Source organism: Schistocerca gregaria, chromosome 8 (assembly GCF_023897955.1).
Source record: "Schistocerca gregaria isolate iqSchGreg1 chromosome 8, iqSchGreg1.2, whole genome shotgun sequence".
Taxonomy (NCBI): Eukaryota; Metazoa; Arthropoda; class Insecta; order Orthoptera; family Acrididae; genus Schistocerca; species Schistocerca gregaria.
The window spans coordinates 510383370-510401790 of record NC_064927.1 but is presented as its reverse complement, the minus strand read 5'-3'; the positions used below and the strand labels follow the sequence as shown (position 1 = coordinate 510401790).

General features: G+C 41.4%; 1 protein-coding gene across 1 annotated transcript in view; it reads left to right on the top strand.

Moving 5' to 3' along the window:
• LOC126285284 (uncharacterized) overlaps window positions 1–18421 on the top strand; it is a 207643-nt gene that overhangs the window by 113795 nt on the left and 75427 nt on the right. The window contains exon 5 of the mRNA XM_049984572.1: window positions 940–993. Within this exon, the coding sequence (XP_049840529.1) occupies window positions 940–993 (54 nt within the window). The remainder of the gene's footprint in view (window positions 1–939; window positions 994–18421) is intronic.

Here is an 18421-nt window from a genome sequence, read left to right as displayed (position 1 = left end):
TGGACTGGAGTTGATGCTTTCACTGCATTGCCTCTTCACATTCCGTCGAAACCATGTGTATTACAGAGTTCTGGCGTTGACTCAACACTTAACCAGCAACCCAAGCAATTCTTGAAGTGGCGTATGTGATATTTTGAAAGCTGTACTTTTTGGTGTTGCACCGCAATATCTTCTTGACATTGAGTCTTCCATGTTAGTTCAGTTGCTGCCAATCGGTACAAGTAACATTGACATACTATTAACATTTCCTGGCACAACGTTCTGGCGAATATTATTCTCCATAGACACTTTCTGAGCTAAGCACAATAACCCATCAAGAAGGGTGCCAGGGCTCTTGAGTCTTTCGATTGCCTCGTTTCGATGCTCCGTTTTATTTTTGGAACAAAGCCACTGACATGTCTCCCAGTTTCCAGCTTTTAATATTCAATCTTATTCTAATACAATTGATACAAGAATTAAAGTATGGTACCTCTGCGTTTCGTATCTTTATTTCCTAAGTCATTACATACACTGGATTTAATCATAAGTGGATGTATTTTTTATATAGTTATGAAATATGTTGAGTGGATAACTATCAGTCTATTGAGTTACAAAGCGTTTTCTGAGACTGCTATCATAGCTAGTGCTAGAATCACAACATGTCGTGAAAATCACAGAAACATTTATATATGGAAAATGGCAATTTTAACATCATGCCTCTTCTTGGATAAATTTCTGTAGACATACATAAACAGATGCTAGCTGAGATTTCACTGTTTCTCCTGATTAACGCCTGGCTCAAAATCCTCAATCACTTAATCAACTCTATTTAAATTTGAGAAGATTGCACTGAGGAAGTAACCAGCACTACCTCATACGTAACTAACGACAAGCCACTGCTGCACCTAACAAGCCACGAAGCAATGAATCGCACTAACAACAGTTTTCCTACACTTTCAGGAATACAGAGGATTCATGCAGACTATGTGGACCTGGGAGGCACGACTATGGGTGGTGAGTGTTTATTACATTGCTTCGCTTTCTAATGTACCTCAACTACTCTATTAGAAATGATCCAATTACCTGTACAACAGCGGTCTTTCGTGCAAATTCATACTTCTCATTAGCAACCATGAGTGTTCTCTACATTTCCTGGTGTAATGGACAGCCTTCCTACACTTGAATGAAATCACAAAAGTTGATAATTTGCAGTAAGTACACCTATCAGGCTGTAAACTTCGATTTGTTCCTTTTGTTTGTCATTTAATGGTTCACTGATCACTAATCACTAATAATATGTGAATGTATTTACTATATACTAAAGAAATATGTAACTATCTACAATAAGTTTTCTGACTCTCCTATCAAAACTAATGCTTGGGTCACAACATGTCTTGAAAATCACAGAAACATTTGTAGGGAAAATGGTAATTTTATCATCTTGCCTCTTCTTGGAGAAATTTCTCTAGGCATCGATGAGTTGATGCTAATTGAGATTTCACAGTCTCATGATTACCACCTGGCTAAAAATCCGCAATCTCTTAATCAACTCTCTTGAAATTTCAGAAGACTGCACTGAGGACGCAACGAACACCACTTGCTAAGTAATTAGCGACATGTCACTTCAGCACCTAGCAAGCCACTACGCAAACCCTCACACTAACGGTAGTTTTACTACAATTTCAGGAATACCGAGGATTAATGCAGATTATTTGGACCTGGGAGGCACAAGTAGCGATGGTAAATTGAAACGTCCCCTTAGAAAAATTAATGAATTACTGTGCTGATAAACATCTAATGTTATTCTGATCGATACTAAAGTGACACACAATATTTTTAGCATAACGCAATCTGACTTTCAAAAATCCCTACAAAAGAATGGCCCTGACTGACATTAACCTATACGTTTCACAAATCACTTACCTCACAAAAATCTTCGTTACTCGAACTACTGCAATACAGCGAGCGCCACTACTGCCAGCTAAATAAAAGATTCAAACTACTCAAGGCACTAACTACTGATAGGCATAGTTAGCAAAAGAAAGATTTTGATAGAGAACAGACAATATATTTACCTTAATATTGTTCAAAAGTCATATTATATATATCAGTTCATGACATCTAGTCTTACAAATTTACTCCTCCTTAATGAGAAACGTCCAGATCGTCCTCCCTCAAAATTCCGCCATCTCTCTCCTCACATCCACCACTGCTGGCGGCTCACCTCCAACTGCGCAACGCTAAGCGCTGTTAACATCCAGCTGCCCAACACTACAATGGCGAGTATTACAACAATGCCAACCAGCCACTGACTGCACACAGCACAGCCAGTGATTTTCATACAGAGCGCTACGTGGCGTTACCAATATAAAAAACCTAAACAGCCTACTTTAAAGTGTTTATTACATTATTTCACTTTCTAATACACGTCATCTAATCAATTAGAGAAGAACAAATTTCCAATAAAACAGCAGTGTTTGAAGAAAGGTCTTATTTCTCAGTAGAAACCACAAATATTCTCTACACCCCCAAAAAAATGGACAGGCTGCCTAAACTTGAAATAAATCACAGAAGTTGATTATGTGCACCACGTACACCTATCGGGGTGTAAACGTAGATTTCCTTCTTCACTTTGTCCCTTAAAGGACTGCAAGTCACTGACTGATTTCCCTTTGAAAATTCTAAATTTCAACAAGAGTCACTAATTCTGAGTTGCAGAATCTGGGGAACTAGCCTACTGTTCTTCTTCATTCCTACTTTGATTATGAAGGCCCCCAGTATCGAACATCTTACACAGATACATTTATTTATTTCGTTGCAGGCTGATGCTTGTATTGTAAGCACAGCCTGAATATTTTCACACAAGAATATTTACTATCAACATTTTTTCCTATACAAAAAGTACTAATGAAGCTAATGCAATTATATTTCCCATCACCACAAGTCTTACAACTTTTAATGAAAACTTCCACTGCTACTATACCTAAGTGTATCTACCAGTACAAATAGAAACAGTGTATGTATGTAATGACACCAGGTTTCTTTTCTGGATAATTCAACAGTATGACTTCTGTCCGTAGCCACACACTGCCAGTATCTTGGACATAGTAGATGACTTGTAGGTGGATAACTTGTGTTCTGTTGTCTGTGAGCTTCCTGCTTGCGAGGGATCACTTCCTACTTTGGGGGAGCATACTCATTGTCGATGAAGCTTGCAACTATATTTTGGTCCATGTCAGTCTGATTCTATATCTACATCTACATATATACTCCGGTAGCCACCAAGCGGTGTGTGGCGGAGGGCACAATTCGTGCCAAAGTCATATTCCCCTCTCCCCCTGCCTCTCCCTCTCTGTTCCACTCGCGGATCGTACGAGGGAAGAACGACTGTCTGAACGCCTCAGTACGAGCTCACTTTCCTTTATCTTCGAATGGTGATTATTGCACGATTTGAAAATTGGTGGTAATAATATATGCTCCACATGCTCAGCGAAGATCGGATTTCGGAACTGAGTGAGCAGCAACTTCCGTTTAGCACATAGTCTATCTGCAAGTGTACCCTCCTTCAAACTTGCTATGAGATTTGTAACGCTCTCGCGATGGCTAAATGTACCAGTCACGAACCTTGCCTCTCTTCTTTGGACCTTCTCAATCTCTTGAAGCGGACCCAACTGGAAAGGGTCCCATACAGACGAACTCTATTTCAGATGGTTGCGAGGGAATACGAAGAAGTAATGCTGCGAAAATATCTGAGGTCATCTTCTGTGGCATACGAGCAACCAACAGACCATGAAAAGTGACCATAACAGCAGCATCATAGTGGAAACGCAAACATTGGCGGTGTGTCGCCGTCAAGGGAATTAGAATCAGATCTGGCATCAATTGATTGGGAAAATTACACGTTTGTCACAAGGAGCCAAAGCAAAGAGTAGTGTGAATTTCTTCAACGTACAACCCTGAGCAATTGGTTAGAATTCCAATTCGACATGGGAACATATTAGATATCTCGGAGACAAACAGACTTAATCTTTTTGAGGAAGTTAATCTAGAAGAAGGTGTTAGCGGCCATAATGTCGTTGTGGCTTATATGTCAGTGGAAGATGAAAAAAAAAAATCACCACCGAAGAAAAAGCGTAGAGTTTTCTTGTTTTTGAAAGCAAATGAAAGTGTCATTAATGAATATTCTTCATAGTCAGCTTCAAGCATTCACCACGGGACACAAATATATTGAGCATGTTTGGTCGGAATTTAAAGATATTATCCACCACGAGAAGTATGTACCAAAAAAATGTACAGGAGGGAAAGGCTCCTCCTTGGTACACATACACTCCTGGAAATGGAAAAAAGAACACATTGACACCGGTGTGTCAGATCCACCATACTTGCTCCGGACACTGCGAGAGGGCTGTACAAGCAATGATCACACGCACGGCACAGCGGACACACAAGGAACCGCGGTGTTGGCCGTCGAATGGCGCTAGCTGCGCAGCATTTGTGCACCGCCGCCGTGAGTGTCAGCCAGTTTGCCGTGGCATACGGAGCTCCATCGCAGTCTTTAACACTGGTAGCATGCCGCGACAGCGTGGACGTGAACCGTATGTGCAGTTGACGGACTTTGAGCGAGGGCATATAGTGGCCATGCGGGAGGCCGGGTGGACGTACCGCCGAATTGCTCAACACGTGGGGCGTGAGGTCTCCACAGTACATCGATCTTGTCGCCAGTGGTCGGCGGAAGGTGTACGTGCCCGTCGACCTGGGACCAGACCGCAGCGACACTCGGATGCACGCCAAGACCGTAGGATCCTACTCAGTGCCGTAGGGGACCACACCGCCACTTCCCAACAAATTAAGGACACTGTCGCTCCTGGGGTATCGGCGAGAACCATTCGCAACCGTCTCCATGAAACTGGGCTACGGTCCCGCACACCGTTAGGCCGTCTTCCGCTCACGCCCCAACATCGTGCAGCCCGCCTCCAGTGGTGTCGCGACAGGCGTGAATGGAGGGACGAATGGAGACGTGTCGTCTTCAGCGATGAGAGTCGTTTCTGCCTTGGTGCCAATGATGGTCGTATGTGTGTTTGGCGCCTTGCAGGTGAGCGCCACAATCAGGACTGCATGCGACCGAGGCACACAGGGCCAACACCCGGCATCATGGTGTGGGGAGCGATCTCCTACGCTGGCCGTACACCTCTGGTGATCGTCGAGGGGACACTGAATAGTGCACGGTACATCCAAACCGTCATCGAACCCATCGTTCTACCATTCCTAGACCGGCAAGGGAACTTGCTGTTCCAAAGGACAATGCACGTCCGTATGTATCCCGTGCCACCCAACGTGCTCTAGAAGGTGTAAGTCAACTACCCTGGCCATCAAGATCTCCGGATCTGTCCGCCATTGAGCATGTTTGGGACTGGATGAAGCGTCGTCTCACGCGGTCTGCACGTCGAGCACGAACGCTGGTCCAACTGAGGCGCCAGGTGGAAATGGCATGGCAAGCCGTTCCACAGGACTACATCCAGCATCTCTACGATCGTCTCCATGGGAGAATAGCAGCCTGCATTGCTGCGAAAGGTGGATGTACACTGTACTAGTGCCGACATTGTGCATGCTCTGTTGCCTGTGTCTATGTGCCTGTGGTTCTATCAATGTGATCATGTGATGTATCTGACCCCAGGAATGTGTCAATAAAGTTTCCCCTTCCTGGGACAATGAATTCACGGTGTTCTTATTTCAATTTCCAGGAGTGTATTAGGAAGCTGCTGAGAGAGCAGCAATGCAGGCCTTGCTGACAAACAGAAGTTATACGAAATGAAAGCAGCTGTCAAAAGGTCAATGAGAGATTCTATTAACGAATTTGAAAGCATTTATTTAGCTGCAGATTCTAAAAATAACCCCAAAAAATTTTGTTGGTACGTAAAATCGTTGAACGCTACAGGTAATTCAATGTCTTCTCTTGCTGACAGCACGGGTAATGTAACGGATGATGATAAACAGAAGGCCGAAATTCTAAACCCAGCTTTAAAAATCTCGTTTATGGTAGAGGACTGCAGCACCATTCCCCCTTTCAAATATCGAACAAACGCAAGGACGGCTGACATAGTGTTTAGTGTATCAGGGATTGTAAAACAGTTAACATCCTTAGACGCCAGGAAGGCATCTGGCCCAGACGGTATCCCCGTACGATATTACGTTGACTATGCTACAAATATAGCACCATTCTTATCTATCATCTATCAGAGATCATTGGAACAGCTGAAAGTTCCACGGCACTGGAAGAAGGCCCAGGTCATAGTAACCTATAAAAAGGATAGAAAATAGGATGCACATAATTAGCGGCCAATTTCACTGACATCGATTTGTTGTAGAATCATGGAACACATTTTTTGTTCAGACATAATGACCTTGCTAGACTCTGAGAAGCTCATCTGCAGAAACCAGCACGGTTTTAGGAAACAGCGGTCATGCGAGACACAGCTGGCCCTCTTTGTGCATGATATACAACAGGCTCTAGATACCAACTCCCAGGTTGATGCCATATCTCTCGACTTTCGAAAGGCGCTCGACTCAGTTCCGCACTGTCGCTTGCTAAAAAAAGTGCGCGCTTACGGTCTATCCGATGACATGTGCGGTTGGATAGAAAGTTTTCTAACAGTAGACAGAGAGCAGTATGTCGTCTTGAACGGGGTGACTTCAACAGAAACCGTCATAACTTCAGATGTGACCCAGGACAGTGTAATAGGTCCGGTGCTTTTTACGATTTACATAAAGGATCTGGTTGATGATGAATCATTAGATTCTTTGACGACGACGCTGTGGTCTAAAGGAAAGTAGTATCATACGAAAGCTGTAAACAGTTCAATGAGGATTTGCAGAAAATAAATGCGTCAATATTAGTAAGTGTAACCTAATGCGTATAAAAAGGCGAAAGTCCCCATTAATGTACGAGTAAAAAATAAATGCCCAGTCTTTGGAAGCGGTAACATCCGTCAAGTATCTGGGCCAGACTATACGAAATGATCTCAAATGGAACAATGAGATTACACAAGTAACGGGCAAGGCGAACTCTAGATTGCGGTTTATTGGTAGAATACTGAAGCGATGCAGTCCTTCAACAAAGGAAATAGCTTACAATACGTTGGTTCGTATTCCCTCGCAACCATCTGAAATAGAGTGGACTAGGGTTGACGCCTTCACCGCATTTCCTCTTCACATTCCGTCGAACCATCTGTATTACAGAGGTGTGGCGTTGGTTCATCACGTAATTCGCTACCCAACCAATTCTTGAACTGGCATATGTGATATTGTCCAGGCTCTACATGTTTCTCTGGCACCGCTATATCTTCTTGACCTTGAGGCTTCCATGTAGATTCAGTTGCTGACGATCGGTACAACCAGCATAGATTTCCTGACACAGTGTTCTGGCGAATTTTATTCTCCATAGGCACTTTCTGAGCTGAGGACAATAACCCACCAAGAAGTGTGCCAGGTCTCTTGAGGGACTTGGATGCCTCATTCAGTCTCTCCACTTTACTTTTACAATAAAGCCAAGGCACATCTCCCAAATTAGAGCTCTTAATATTGAGTCTTATTAAAATATATAATTGATACATGAATTCAAATATCCTACATATCCTCTACGTTTCATATTTCTATTTCCTAACTCATTTCATCCACTGGATTTAATCATATGTTTATGTATTTTCTACATACTAATGAAATATGTTGAGTGGACAACTATCAGCCCTTGGCCTAGTATAAGTTTTCTGACATTCCTATCATAACTAATGCTTGGGTCACAATATGTCTTGAAAAGGACAGAAACATTAATATGTAAAATGGTAATTTTAACAGGTTGCCTCTTGTTGCATAAATTTCTGTAGACATACATAAATAGATGCTACGTGAGCTTTCACAGCTTCTCAGGATTAAAGCCTGACTCAAAATCCGCAATATCTTCATTAACTCTCTTGAAATTTCAGACGATTGCACTGAAGAAGCAGCAGGCACAACCTGATAAGTAACTATCGACAAGCCACTGGAGCAAATAACAAGCAACAAGGCAATGAATCTCACTAACGACATATTTTCCTACACTTTCAGGAATACCGGTGATTAATGCAGATTATTTGGACCTGGGAGGTACAAGCACCGACAGTAAGTGTTTACTACATTATTTCGATTTCTAATGTACCTCATCCACTCAGTTAGAAAGGAGCCAATTACCAATACAACACTAGTGCTTCATGCATATTCGTACTTGTCAACAGTAACCATGAGTAATCTCTACATTCCCTGACCAAATGGACAGGCTTCCTACACGTTAAACAAATCACAGAAGTTGACTATGTGCAACAAGTACAGAAATCAGGGTGTAAACGTCGATTTTCTCCTTTACTTTGTGCATTAAATGAACACAAATCACTGGTAGATTACCCTTTTAAAATTCGGAATTTCAACAAGACTCTCTCATTCTGAGTTGCAGAATCTGGGGAAGCAGCCTACTGTACTTCTTCATTCGCGCTTTGACTCTGCAGACCTTCAGTAAGAGACGTCTTACACAGGTACTATTTATTTCTATCAGTGCAACCTGACACTTGTAATTCGAACACAGGCTGAATATTTTCACATTAAAATACTTACCAACAAAAATTTTTTCCCTATACATACACATCGAATCATACAAAATATACTACTGGAAGCAATGCTATTATATTTCCCATCACCACAACTTCTACAACTTTTAATGAAAACTTGATCTGTTACTGTACTTAAGTGTATCTACCAACACTATTGCGCTACAATTGTTTCAAACTAATACTAATACTGATACACGATGTAACAAATAGAAATAGTTTATATCTGTAATGACACCAGATTTCTTTTCTGGCTAATTCAACAGTATGCTACCGCCCTCCTGTCCATAGCCACATACTGCCAGTATCTTGGATACTGAGGAGTGCACTGAGGTGGTTAACTTGTGTTCTATTGTCTGCGAGCTTCCTGCCTTCAAGGGACCACTTCCTACTTTGAGGTAGCATTGTCATTGCCGATGAAGTGTGCTACAATATTCTGGTCCACGACACTTTTATTTTAGATCCCTCAGCGGCGAGACACAGCCAATGTCTGCATTTCCACCATGGTGCTGTTGGTATGGTCGCTTTTCGTGATCTGTTGGCTGCTCCTCTGCCGCAAAAGATGACCACAGATATTTTAACAGCATTACTTCTTTGTATCCCCTCACAGCCAACTCAACTACAGTGGATTGAAGTTGAAGCCTTCACCGCATTAGCTCTTCATATTCCAACAAAACCATCTTTATTTAAGTTGTCTGGCGTTTATTCATCACATAACACACTACCCAAGCAATTCTTCTATTGTCATATGTGATATTGTCCAGGCTCTACTTGTTTCTCTCGCACTGCAGTATCTTCCTGTCGTAGAGTCTTCCATGTTGATTCAGTTGCTGCCGATCGGTGCAAGTAGCATAGACTTACTACTGACATTTATTGACACAATGTTCTGGCGATTATTATTATTCTCCATAGGCACTTTCCGAGCTGAGGGCAATAACCCCAACCAGCAGTGTGCCAGGCCTCTTGTCGGATGCGGACGCCTCATTCTGATGCTCCCTTTTACCTTTAGAACAAAGCCATAGTTGCGTCTCCCAATTTCCAGCCTTTAACACCTTCCATGAAAACCCTGACATGACAAGCAAATCCAGTAGTATCTCACATAGCTCCGAATAAATCATGACATTAAATTAACCAAAGTAATACGAGTAACGAGTGAGCAAATGGAATACCACAGACTAACACATGAATGCCTAAATGCATGTCGTACCTTCCCACCGTGAGGCAGACGCAGTTCCGAGGGGAGAAACGAGGACAGAACCCGAGAGCAGAACCGTGTTAAGCTAGAAGGCCCTACGATAAGGCCTACCTGTACGACTACCACCCGCACGTTTTAGCGTCAGACTTTTTCGCGTCTCAGGTGCGTCAAGGACCACCCCCCAGCCCATGTTAAAAGCTAGAGCCCTCCAGAAAAGCAGTATAGATCTTACGACACCACAAAAAGGCCCACTACCACCCGCAAGTTTTAGCGTGAGACTTTTTTGCGTGTCTGTTACATTAGGACAATCCTCCAGCACATGTTAATAGATAGAGCCCCCCAGAAGAACAATATAGATCTCACGATAACGCTAAAAGGACCACACCAGCTGCAGGTTTTAGCGTGAGACTTTATAGCTTCTCAGTTACGTTGCAAACTTTAAAAACATTGCCCCACCACGAAAAGTATAACGTTTCTCATTGGATAGACAGAATTTTTGTAGGCAGAGCTTAAGGTTAACATTGAGACCCTGATTGGTCAGATTAAAACACAGCCAGTTTTTTTTAACCAATTTCGGTGAATTGTAGTAAGGAGAAGTTAGGAGAGTTAGTTCCGAGACTGCGAGCTGGATGGCTGGTGCGCCGGGCGCTGTCGCCCTGACGCTGCCTAAACACCGACAAAGTAATGAACGCACGCGATGCCGCATTTTTGAGCGCATAAGGCTTCACTCAGAACTGCAGAAGACTCATCTGTTACACCCCTTTTTTTGCGTAATACTAGTGTCGATCGTTAATTAAAACTCATGGTGCTCACATTTGCCACTTGAAGAAAAGATCTGAAACGCAATGATTTTTCTTTTATATAGCTATTGAGAAGCCACATCAGCTTCTGTAATTTACGACAAGTTATATAAGTAATTAAAGATAATTGAGGGTCACTGTAGACCATTTTGATAGTTTTCTCTTTTGTGAAACTTAAATTAAACCTAGATTATAGATGTGATATGGCATAGGTCATCCTTCGATCGATTGTAGAACTTGGAAACCCACTCAGGGAATATTCGTTCACATTTTTGTTGAACGCAGTTGGTTTTTACCATCCTGTATTAAAACATTTCCTTTTATCAATAGTGCAATTTATAAACGATGTTTTGTCAGTAGAATAAAATTTCCAAATGGTAAACTTAACTGCTTTTTCGACGTTATTTTACCAGCTAACTAAAAATAGGAAAGCCTTGAACCCTTTCCACTAAATTTAGTAAGTATTAAGATTCTTTTACCGGGAGTGCAGTGGAGCTGACGCTGAGTTCATTTAGTATTTGGTTATATCATCGCTAGTCTCACTGAACTCTTCTGAATTCTACATGTCATGTGTGGTCTGGCGCCTCCTTACCAGCAGCAGGTCCCAGGTTCAAACTAGTTAATTCCCTAAAAAACACACTCAGAGCGTAGTTGCGCGATAGTGGTAGGGAGACACGATATAGCACAAACAGACACCACCATGAATGTTTAGAAATTGATACATGAATTCAAATATGGTACCACTTATCTGAGTTTCGTGTCTTTATTTACTAACTCATTGCATACACTGAATTTAATCATATGTGGATGTATTTGGTATGTACTAGTGAAATATGTTGAATCGATAATTATCTGTCCTTTGGGTTTTCTGACACTCCTATCATAACTTGTGCTTGGGTAACGATATGTCTTGAAAATCAGAGAAACATTTAGACTAAAATTGGTTATTTTAACATCTTTCCTCTTCTTGGATAAATTTCAGTAGACATTGTAGTCGTCGCTGCGCTCCGCTTAATTATTAATAACAATACTAGTGCTAACCCAACACGATAACAATCGGACTTCGTATGGCGCGACTGCACAAGGGTGCGTCAGACTGTAACTGTATCTTGGTGACTGGAGTTTACAACCTTCACACTACGTTTATATGAGTAAATTTTTAAGAAACGGGAAATCATCTGCAATACTTCACACAGTAAACTATGTGGCTGACCCCATTTGAGGTACGCTACTTCAATTATTCTTTCTTTAACCAGGGCTCTAGTTCATAGGATCCAACTTTCTTCAGCAAGGATTCGAGCTTCTCTTAATATATCACACGTGATATTGGTTATATTTCACATACAATATTACAATAAATAGTACCTGAAAGCTACACATATTAATGTACAAATATCTTTTCACTAATTACTGAAACGCCTACTATGCTGCGATGATCATTCTTGGTTTTAATGAAAGCAATTATCTTTAAAACTACAATTTTAATCACTTTAAGGTTTCTAGTTGTTACACTTCTCTATAGTTTTGCAGCCACGTCGTAGTGTCCTGAAATTTGCAATTACAGTACCTTTTGTTGTCTTCTGCTCCCAACTTCTCGTTGACTTCCACAGTTATAACTCGGTATAGATATTTTAATAGCCATTTTCAGCATCTGTAAGGCAGTCCATGCTTCCATCGTAATTTTGTTGGAACCATGACTCGTACAAAAGCCACGTATCATGAGGTAAGGGAAACAGGTTAACTATCGACAAAATTCATTGGTAATGCACTTTTATGTTAACACTGATTTAATATAAACTTTTCAGCATAGCACAATATAATTACACTTCATTACACTTGAAATTGGTTACTTTTTTGGTATATGTTACAAGGCACAGCTTCACACTTACGATCGCAACGCATTGCTGGTAGCGTCTTATTTTAATGGCCCAAAATAGTGCACTTAATAAATTTCTTTTTAGTAGTTGCAGCTCCATACCAAATATAGGATACCAATTACGTGGTCATACGCAGTTGCACTAGTCATTGCATTAGTGGGCAGCAGCACGCTTTGTCCATAAACGTTCTTCTTCGCGTCCTGCAACTTTTTAATATATATCTTCCACGGAACCCCTCTATAAGACGTTGTTTTGGCGATGTAATTTTCAACCATTAATAACTTTTAGTGCACTCATTAATTAGTCTTGCCCTGCTAGCGTGTGATGCATGCACTGCCTTGCTACCCAAAGACTTGACTGTGCATTGTTCTTTCTCCGCAAGGCTAGCTCGGCTGTTCCGTTTGGATTACTTGGGTTACTCCTCACCTTGATAATCTCACACAGGGTGTTTCAAAAATGACCGGTATATTTGAAACGGCAATAAAAGCTAAACGAGCAGCAATAGAAATACACCGTTTGTTGCAATATGCTTGGGACAACAGTACATTTTCAGGCGGACAAACTTTCGAAATTACAGTACTTACAATTTTCAACAACAGATGGCGCTGCAAGTGATGTGAAAGATATAGAAGACAACGCAGTCTGTGGGTGCGCCATTCTGTACCTCGTCTTTCTGCTGTAAGCGTGTGCTGTTCACAACGTGCAAGTGTGCTGTGGACAACATGGTTTATTCCTTAGAACAGAGGATTTTTCTGGTGTTGGTATTCCACCGCCTAGAACACAGTGTTGTTGCAACAAGACGAAGTTTTCAACGGAGGTTTAATATAACCAAAGGACCGAAAAGCGATACAATAAAGGATCTGTTTGAAAAATTTCAACGGAGTGGGAACATGACGGATGAACGTGCTGGAAAGGTAGGGCGACCGCGTACGGCAACCACAGAGGGCAACGCGCAGCTAGTGTAGTAGGTAATCCAACAGCGGCCTCGGGTTTCCATTCGCCGTGTTGCAGCTGCGGTCCAAATGACGCCAACGTCCAAGTATCGTCTCGTGCGCCAGAGTTTACACCTCTATCCATACAAAATTCAAATGCGGCAACCCCTCAGTGCCGCTACCATTGCTGCATGAGAGACATTCGCTAACGATATAGTGCACAGGATTGATGACGGCGATATGCATGTGGGCAGCACGTGGTTTACTGACGAAGCTTATTTTTACCTGGACGGCTTTGTCAATAAACAGAACTGGCGCATATGGGGAACCGAAAAGCCCCATGTTGCAGTCCCATCGTCCCTGCATCCTCAAAAAGTACTGGTCTGGGCCGCCATTTCTTCCAAAGGAATCATTGGCCCATTTTTCAGATCCGAAACGATTACTGCATCACGCTATCTGGACATTCTTCGTGAATTTGTGGCGGTACAAACTACCTTAGACGACACTGCGAACACCTCGTGGTCTATGCAAGATGGTGCCCAGCCACATCGCACGGCTGACGTCTTTAATTTCCTGAATGAATATTTCGATGATCGTGTGATTGCTTTGGGCTATCCGAAACATACAGGAGGCGGCGTGGATTGGCCTCCCTATTCGCCAGACATGAACCCCTGTGACTTCTTTCTGTGGGGACACTTGAAAGACCCGGTGTACCGCCAGAATCCAGAAACAATTGAACAGCTGAAGCAGTACATCTCATCTGCATGTGAAGCCATTCCGCCAGACACGTTGTCAAAGGTTTCGGGTAATTTCATTCAGAGACTACGCCATATTATTGCTACGCATGGTGGATATGTGGAAAATATCATATTATAGAGTTTCCCAGACTGCAGTGCCATCAGTTGTTGACAATTGTAACTACTGTAATTTCGAAAGTTTGTCTGCCTGAAAATGTACTGTTGTCCCAAGCATATTGCAACAAACGGTGTATTTCTATCGCTGCTCGTTTAGTTTGTATTGCCGTTTCAAATATACCGGTCAATTTTGAAACACCCTGTAAAATTAAATGGTACATATACTTATATCGTACTTACTTTCGTAGATCCTTTTTCCATTAGTACATATTAATTATCTTTTATATATGTTCAATTATTATCTATGTTCCTTAAATACTATTGAATTTTTACTAGGGGTGTACTGGGCATATATTCAGGCTTGCAGTACCACCTTTTGGCTCTCCTTGCCTGCCTCCAGACACTTCTGCCATCTCGCACCGTTCCTTTACACCAATACAACTGCTCTCAACGCTTGGGGTGTCTTGTAGCGTCACAACATTCATAAGAAGATGCTAGCAGAGATTTCACAGTTTCTCATGATTACTGCCTGGCTAAAAATCCGCAATCTCTTAATCAACTCTCTTGAAATTTAAGAAGATTCCACTGAGGATGCAACTAGCACCACCTGATAAGTAACTAGCGATATGAAACTTCAGCACCTGACAAACCACAAAGCAATGAATCTCACTAACGATAGGTTTAATACACTTTCAGAAATACAGAGGATTAATGCTGATTATTTGGACCTGGAAGAACAAGTACCGATACTAAATGATTATTATCATATTTCGCTTTCAGATATCTTTCATCCACTCCATTAGACAGGAACCAATTACAAATACAACAGCACTGTTTCATCCGAATTTGTACTTCTCAATAGCAACCACGAAAATTTTCTACATTCCCTTACAAAATGGACATTCTTCCTACACCTGAAACAAATCTCCAAAGTTCATTATGTGCACCACGTACATCTACCAGGGTGCAACGGCAATTTCATCGTTTACTTTGTTCCTTTAAGGAGCACTATACAATGAATGGTTACCCTTTTAAAATTCGAAATTTCAACAAGACTTGCTAATTCAGAGTTGCAGAATCTGGGGAACTAGCCTACCATTCTTCTTCATTCCTACTTTGATTCTGCAGACCCTAAGTATGGGACATCTTACACAGGTACTATTTATGTATAACATTGCAGCCTGATACTTGTATTTAAAAACAGGCTGAATATTTTCACGCTAAAATAATTACTATCAAATTTTTTTTTGCTATACATTCCGCAGCTACATTTTATTTTTGGAGCAAAGCCACTGACACATCTCCCAGTTTCCACCTTTTAATATTCAGTCTTATCGTAATAAAACTGCTACAAGAATACAAATATAGTAACTCACCTCTGCATTTCGTATCTATATTTCCAAACTCATTCCATACACTGGATTTAATCATATATGGATATCTTTTGTATACACTAATGAAATAACAATCAGACTTTTGCTCTAAAACAGTTTTCTAATTCCTCTATCATAAATTGCGCTTGGGCAAAGATACACCTGGCAAATCACAGAACAATTTACACTAAACTTGGTAATTTTAACCACTTGCCTCTTCTTGAATAAATTTCTGTAGACATCAGTACGTCTATGGTAGTTGAGATTTCGCAGTTTCTCATGGTTACGGCCTGGCTGAAAATCTGCAATCACTTAATCAACTCTCTTGAAATGTGAGATGATTTCACTAAGGACGCAACCAGCACCACCCCATAAATACTCGTAACTAGCGAAATGCTACTTCAGCACCTAACAATTCACAAAGTAATGAATTTCAGTAACCATAGTTTTCCTTCAGTTTCAGGAATACAGAGGATTAATGCAGATTATTTGGACCTGGGAGGCACGAGTACCGGTGGTGTTTATTACATTGTTTAGCTGTCTAATATACCTCATCTACTCAGTCATAAAGGTATCAATTACCAGTACAACAACGGTGTTTCATGCGTATTCGTACTTGTCAGTAGCAACCACGAGTATTCTCTACATTCCTTTACAAAATGGAAAGGTTTCCTACACCTGAAACAAATCATGGAAGTGGATTATGTGTACCGCGAACAGTGTGCAACAGCGATTTCATCCTTTACTTTGTCCGTTAAAGGAACGCAACTTAGTTACTGTTTTCCCTTTTAAAATACGTAATTTCAACAAGACTCTTTAATTCTGAGATGCAGAATCTGTGGTACTAGCCTGCTGTTGTTTTTCATTCCTACTGTGATTCTGCTGACCCTATGTGGGGGACATCCTACACGGCACTATTTATCTATATCACTGCAGCCTGATACTTGTATTTTAAACACATTCTGTATATTTTACCACTCAATTATTTACTATCAAGATGTTTTTCCTACACATCGACGTCCAATCATACACAATGTACTACTGAAGCTAATGCAGTTCTATTTCCCATGACCACAACTTCTACAACTTTTAATGAAAACCTTAACTGCTACTTGCGGGCTTTCAACAACACTAAAATGAAATGTTGTGGTGGTGGTCCTAAGATACGCAACCTCTGACTCAGAGTTTCAATATTAAAAGTTTTGGCTGGTTTCATTGTCTGGGGACTGGGATACTTAGTTGCCGCATTGCAGGCCAAATAGTGCTGAATCTACAGTATACGATAAGAATACACACGTGAATCGAATGATCGAAGGTTTCTATAACCCGGAAATTTGCGAATTATGAATGCAACACACAAATTTATAACTGAAATATTGCAATTAAATAAAATCTGCAGGTAATATCGTAGCGACGTTAAATGATAGGTATGATAGTAGACGTACTTTTGAGAATGCGGTACATTTCTGCAAAACACTTGTTGGTGTCGATGATGCAGCATTTAGATTAAATATAACACGAATAACAGGGAAGCAATAGATTCCTACTTCAAGTAATTATTTGTGAACAACAACGTAGTCGTGAGATATTCACTTCTGAACGCACACTACGACTCCACTGCAGAAGCAACGAAAATCACACACGAGCACTCCGAACTGTTCCTACCCTCCGCGACCACGCACGAGCGGCTCCACGATCTCCTGGTCTCTCCTGCGACCGCACGCCGCGCCTTCACACCCCGCCACTACTCCGCGTCCAGCACCCACCCCCGTGTCCTCTCCCGTACTCCTCAGACGTGCCCCCTCCTCTCTCGAAATGATCCTCCTCCCCTGCTTACATACAGTCTCTCCACGTGTGCTTTTTGGAACGGTCACTGTGATTGGCTAGAGGAATCCAGCCTTGTCTCCAAGCCAAACATAATGAAACACATTCGAAATACTAGATTCAATAAATATTCCTACAGCTGGACAGAAAACACGCTTTAACATACTTTATTAAATACATAAACAAATTAAATAAACATATATCAAAGGAATAGGAAGCAAAAGTAGGTCAGTAGCCTAATGTCTCCGTTCATTCTAAAACATAGTAAATATTTAACCATTTTCTCCATGAATAGTATATATAGGATATAAACAAAGACATAGACGAATAAACATATTTATAAGCATTCTGCTACTGTTTCTTCGTGCAACTGTGGAGCACTTATGGCCTGACGCGATCGATGGTAATCAGCCACTTTGACCTCCAGTAACTCATGTACTATTCAAGTTACATGCCTGTAATTGGTATCAGTTCAGATTTCCACTAATAGCTTTCTAAAGACATGTCGATCGACAAAATCGGATCAGTTACTATTAATTTCCAAACGAACTGTGAAATGTCTGCCATGATGGTCTCCTTCATCAACACAGTGTCACCATGGAATTTCAAGTTAGTGTAAAATTCTTCGCGCTATCAAGTGTGATGGTTGTTATTAGAGTACATGGATGGTGTCTTTTCCATCCCATTCGTGCATTGGTTATCACATTATGATTGACTGATTTCGCTTCTTGGAGTTGGGGAAAAAGTTTTGGTGGATGGGCAGCAACTTCTGGGGGTTGCTAGCAGCGAAACAATGATCTCGTACATGAGTGCAATATGAGGAATCAGTCGAAAGGAAACGCAGAGTCGTCAGCTATTCCGTCAGGGTGAGAGACAAGTCTAACTGTAGAGCTCGTGATTTACCTTCGGACTGTAGTTTGCTTGTGTTGTAACTGTCTTTTATTTAAAATCATT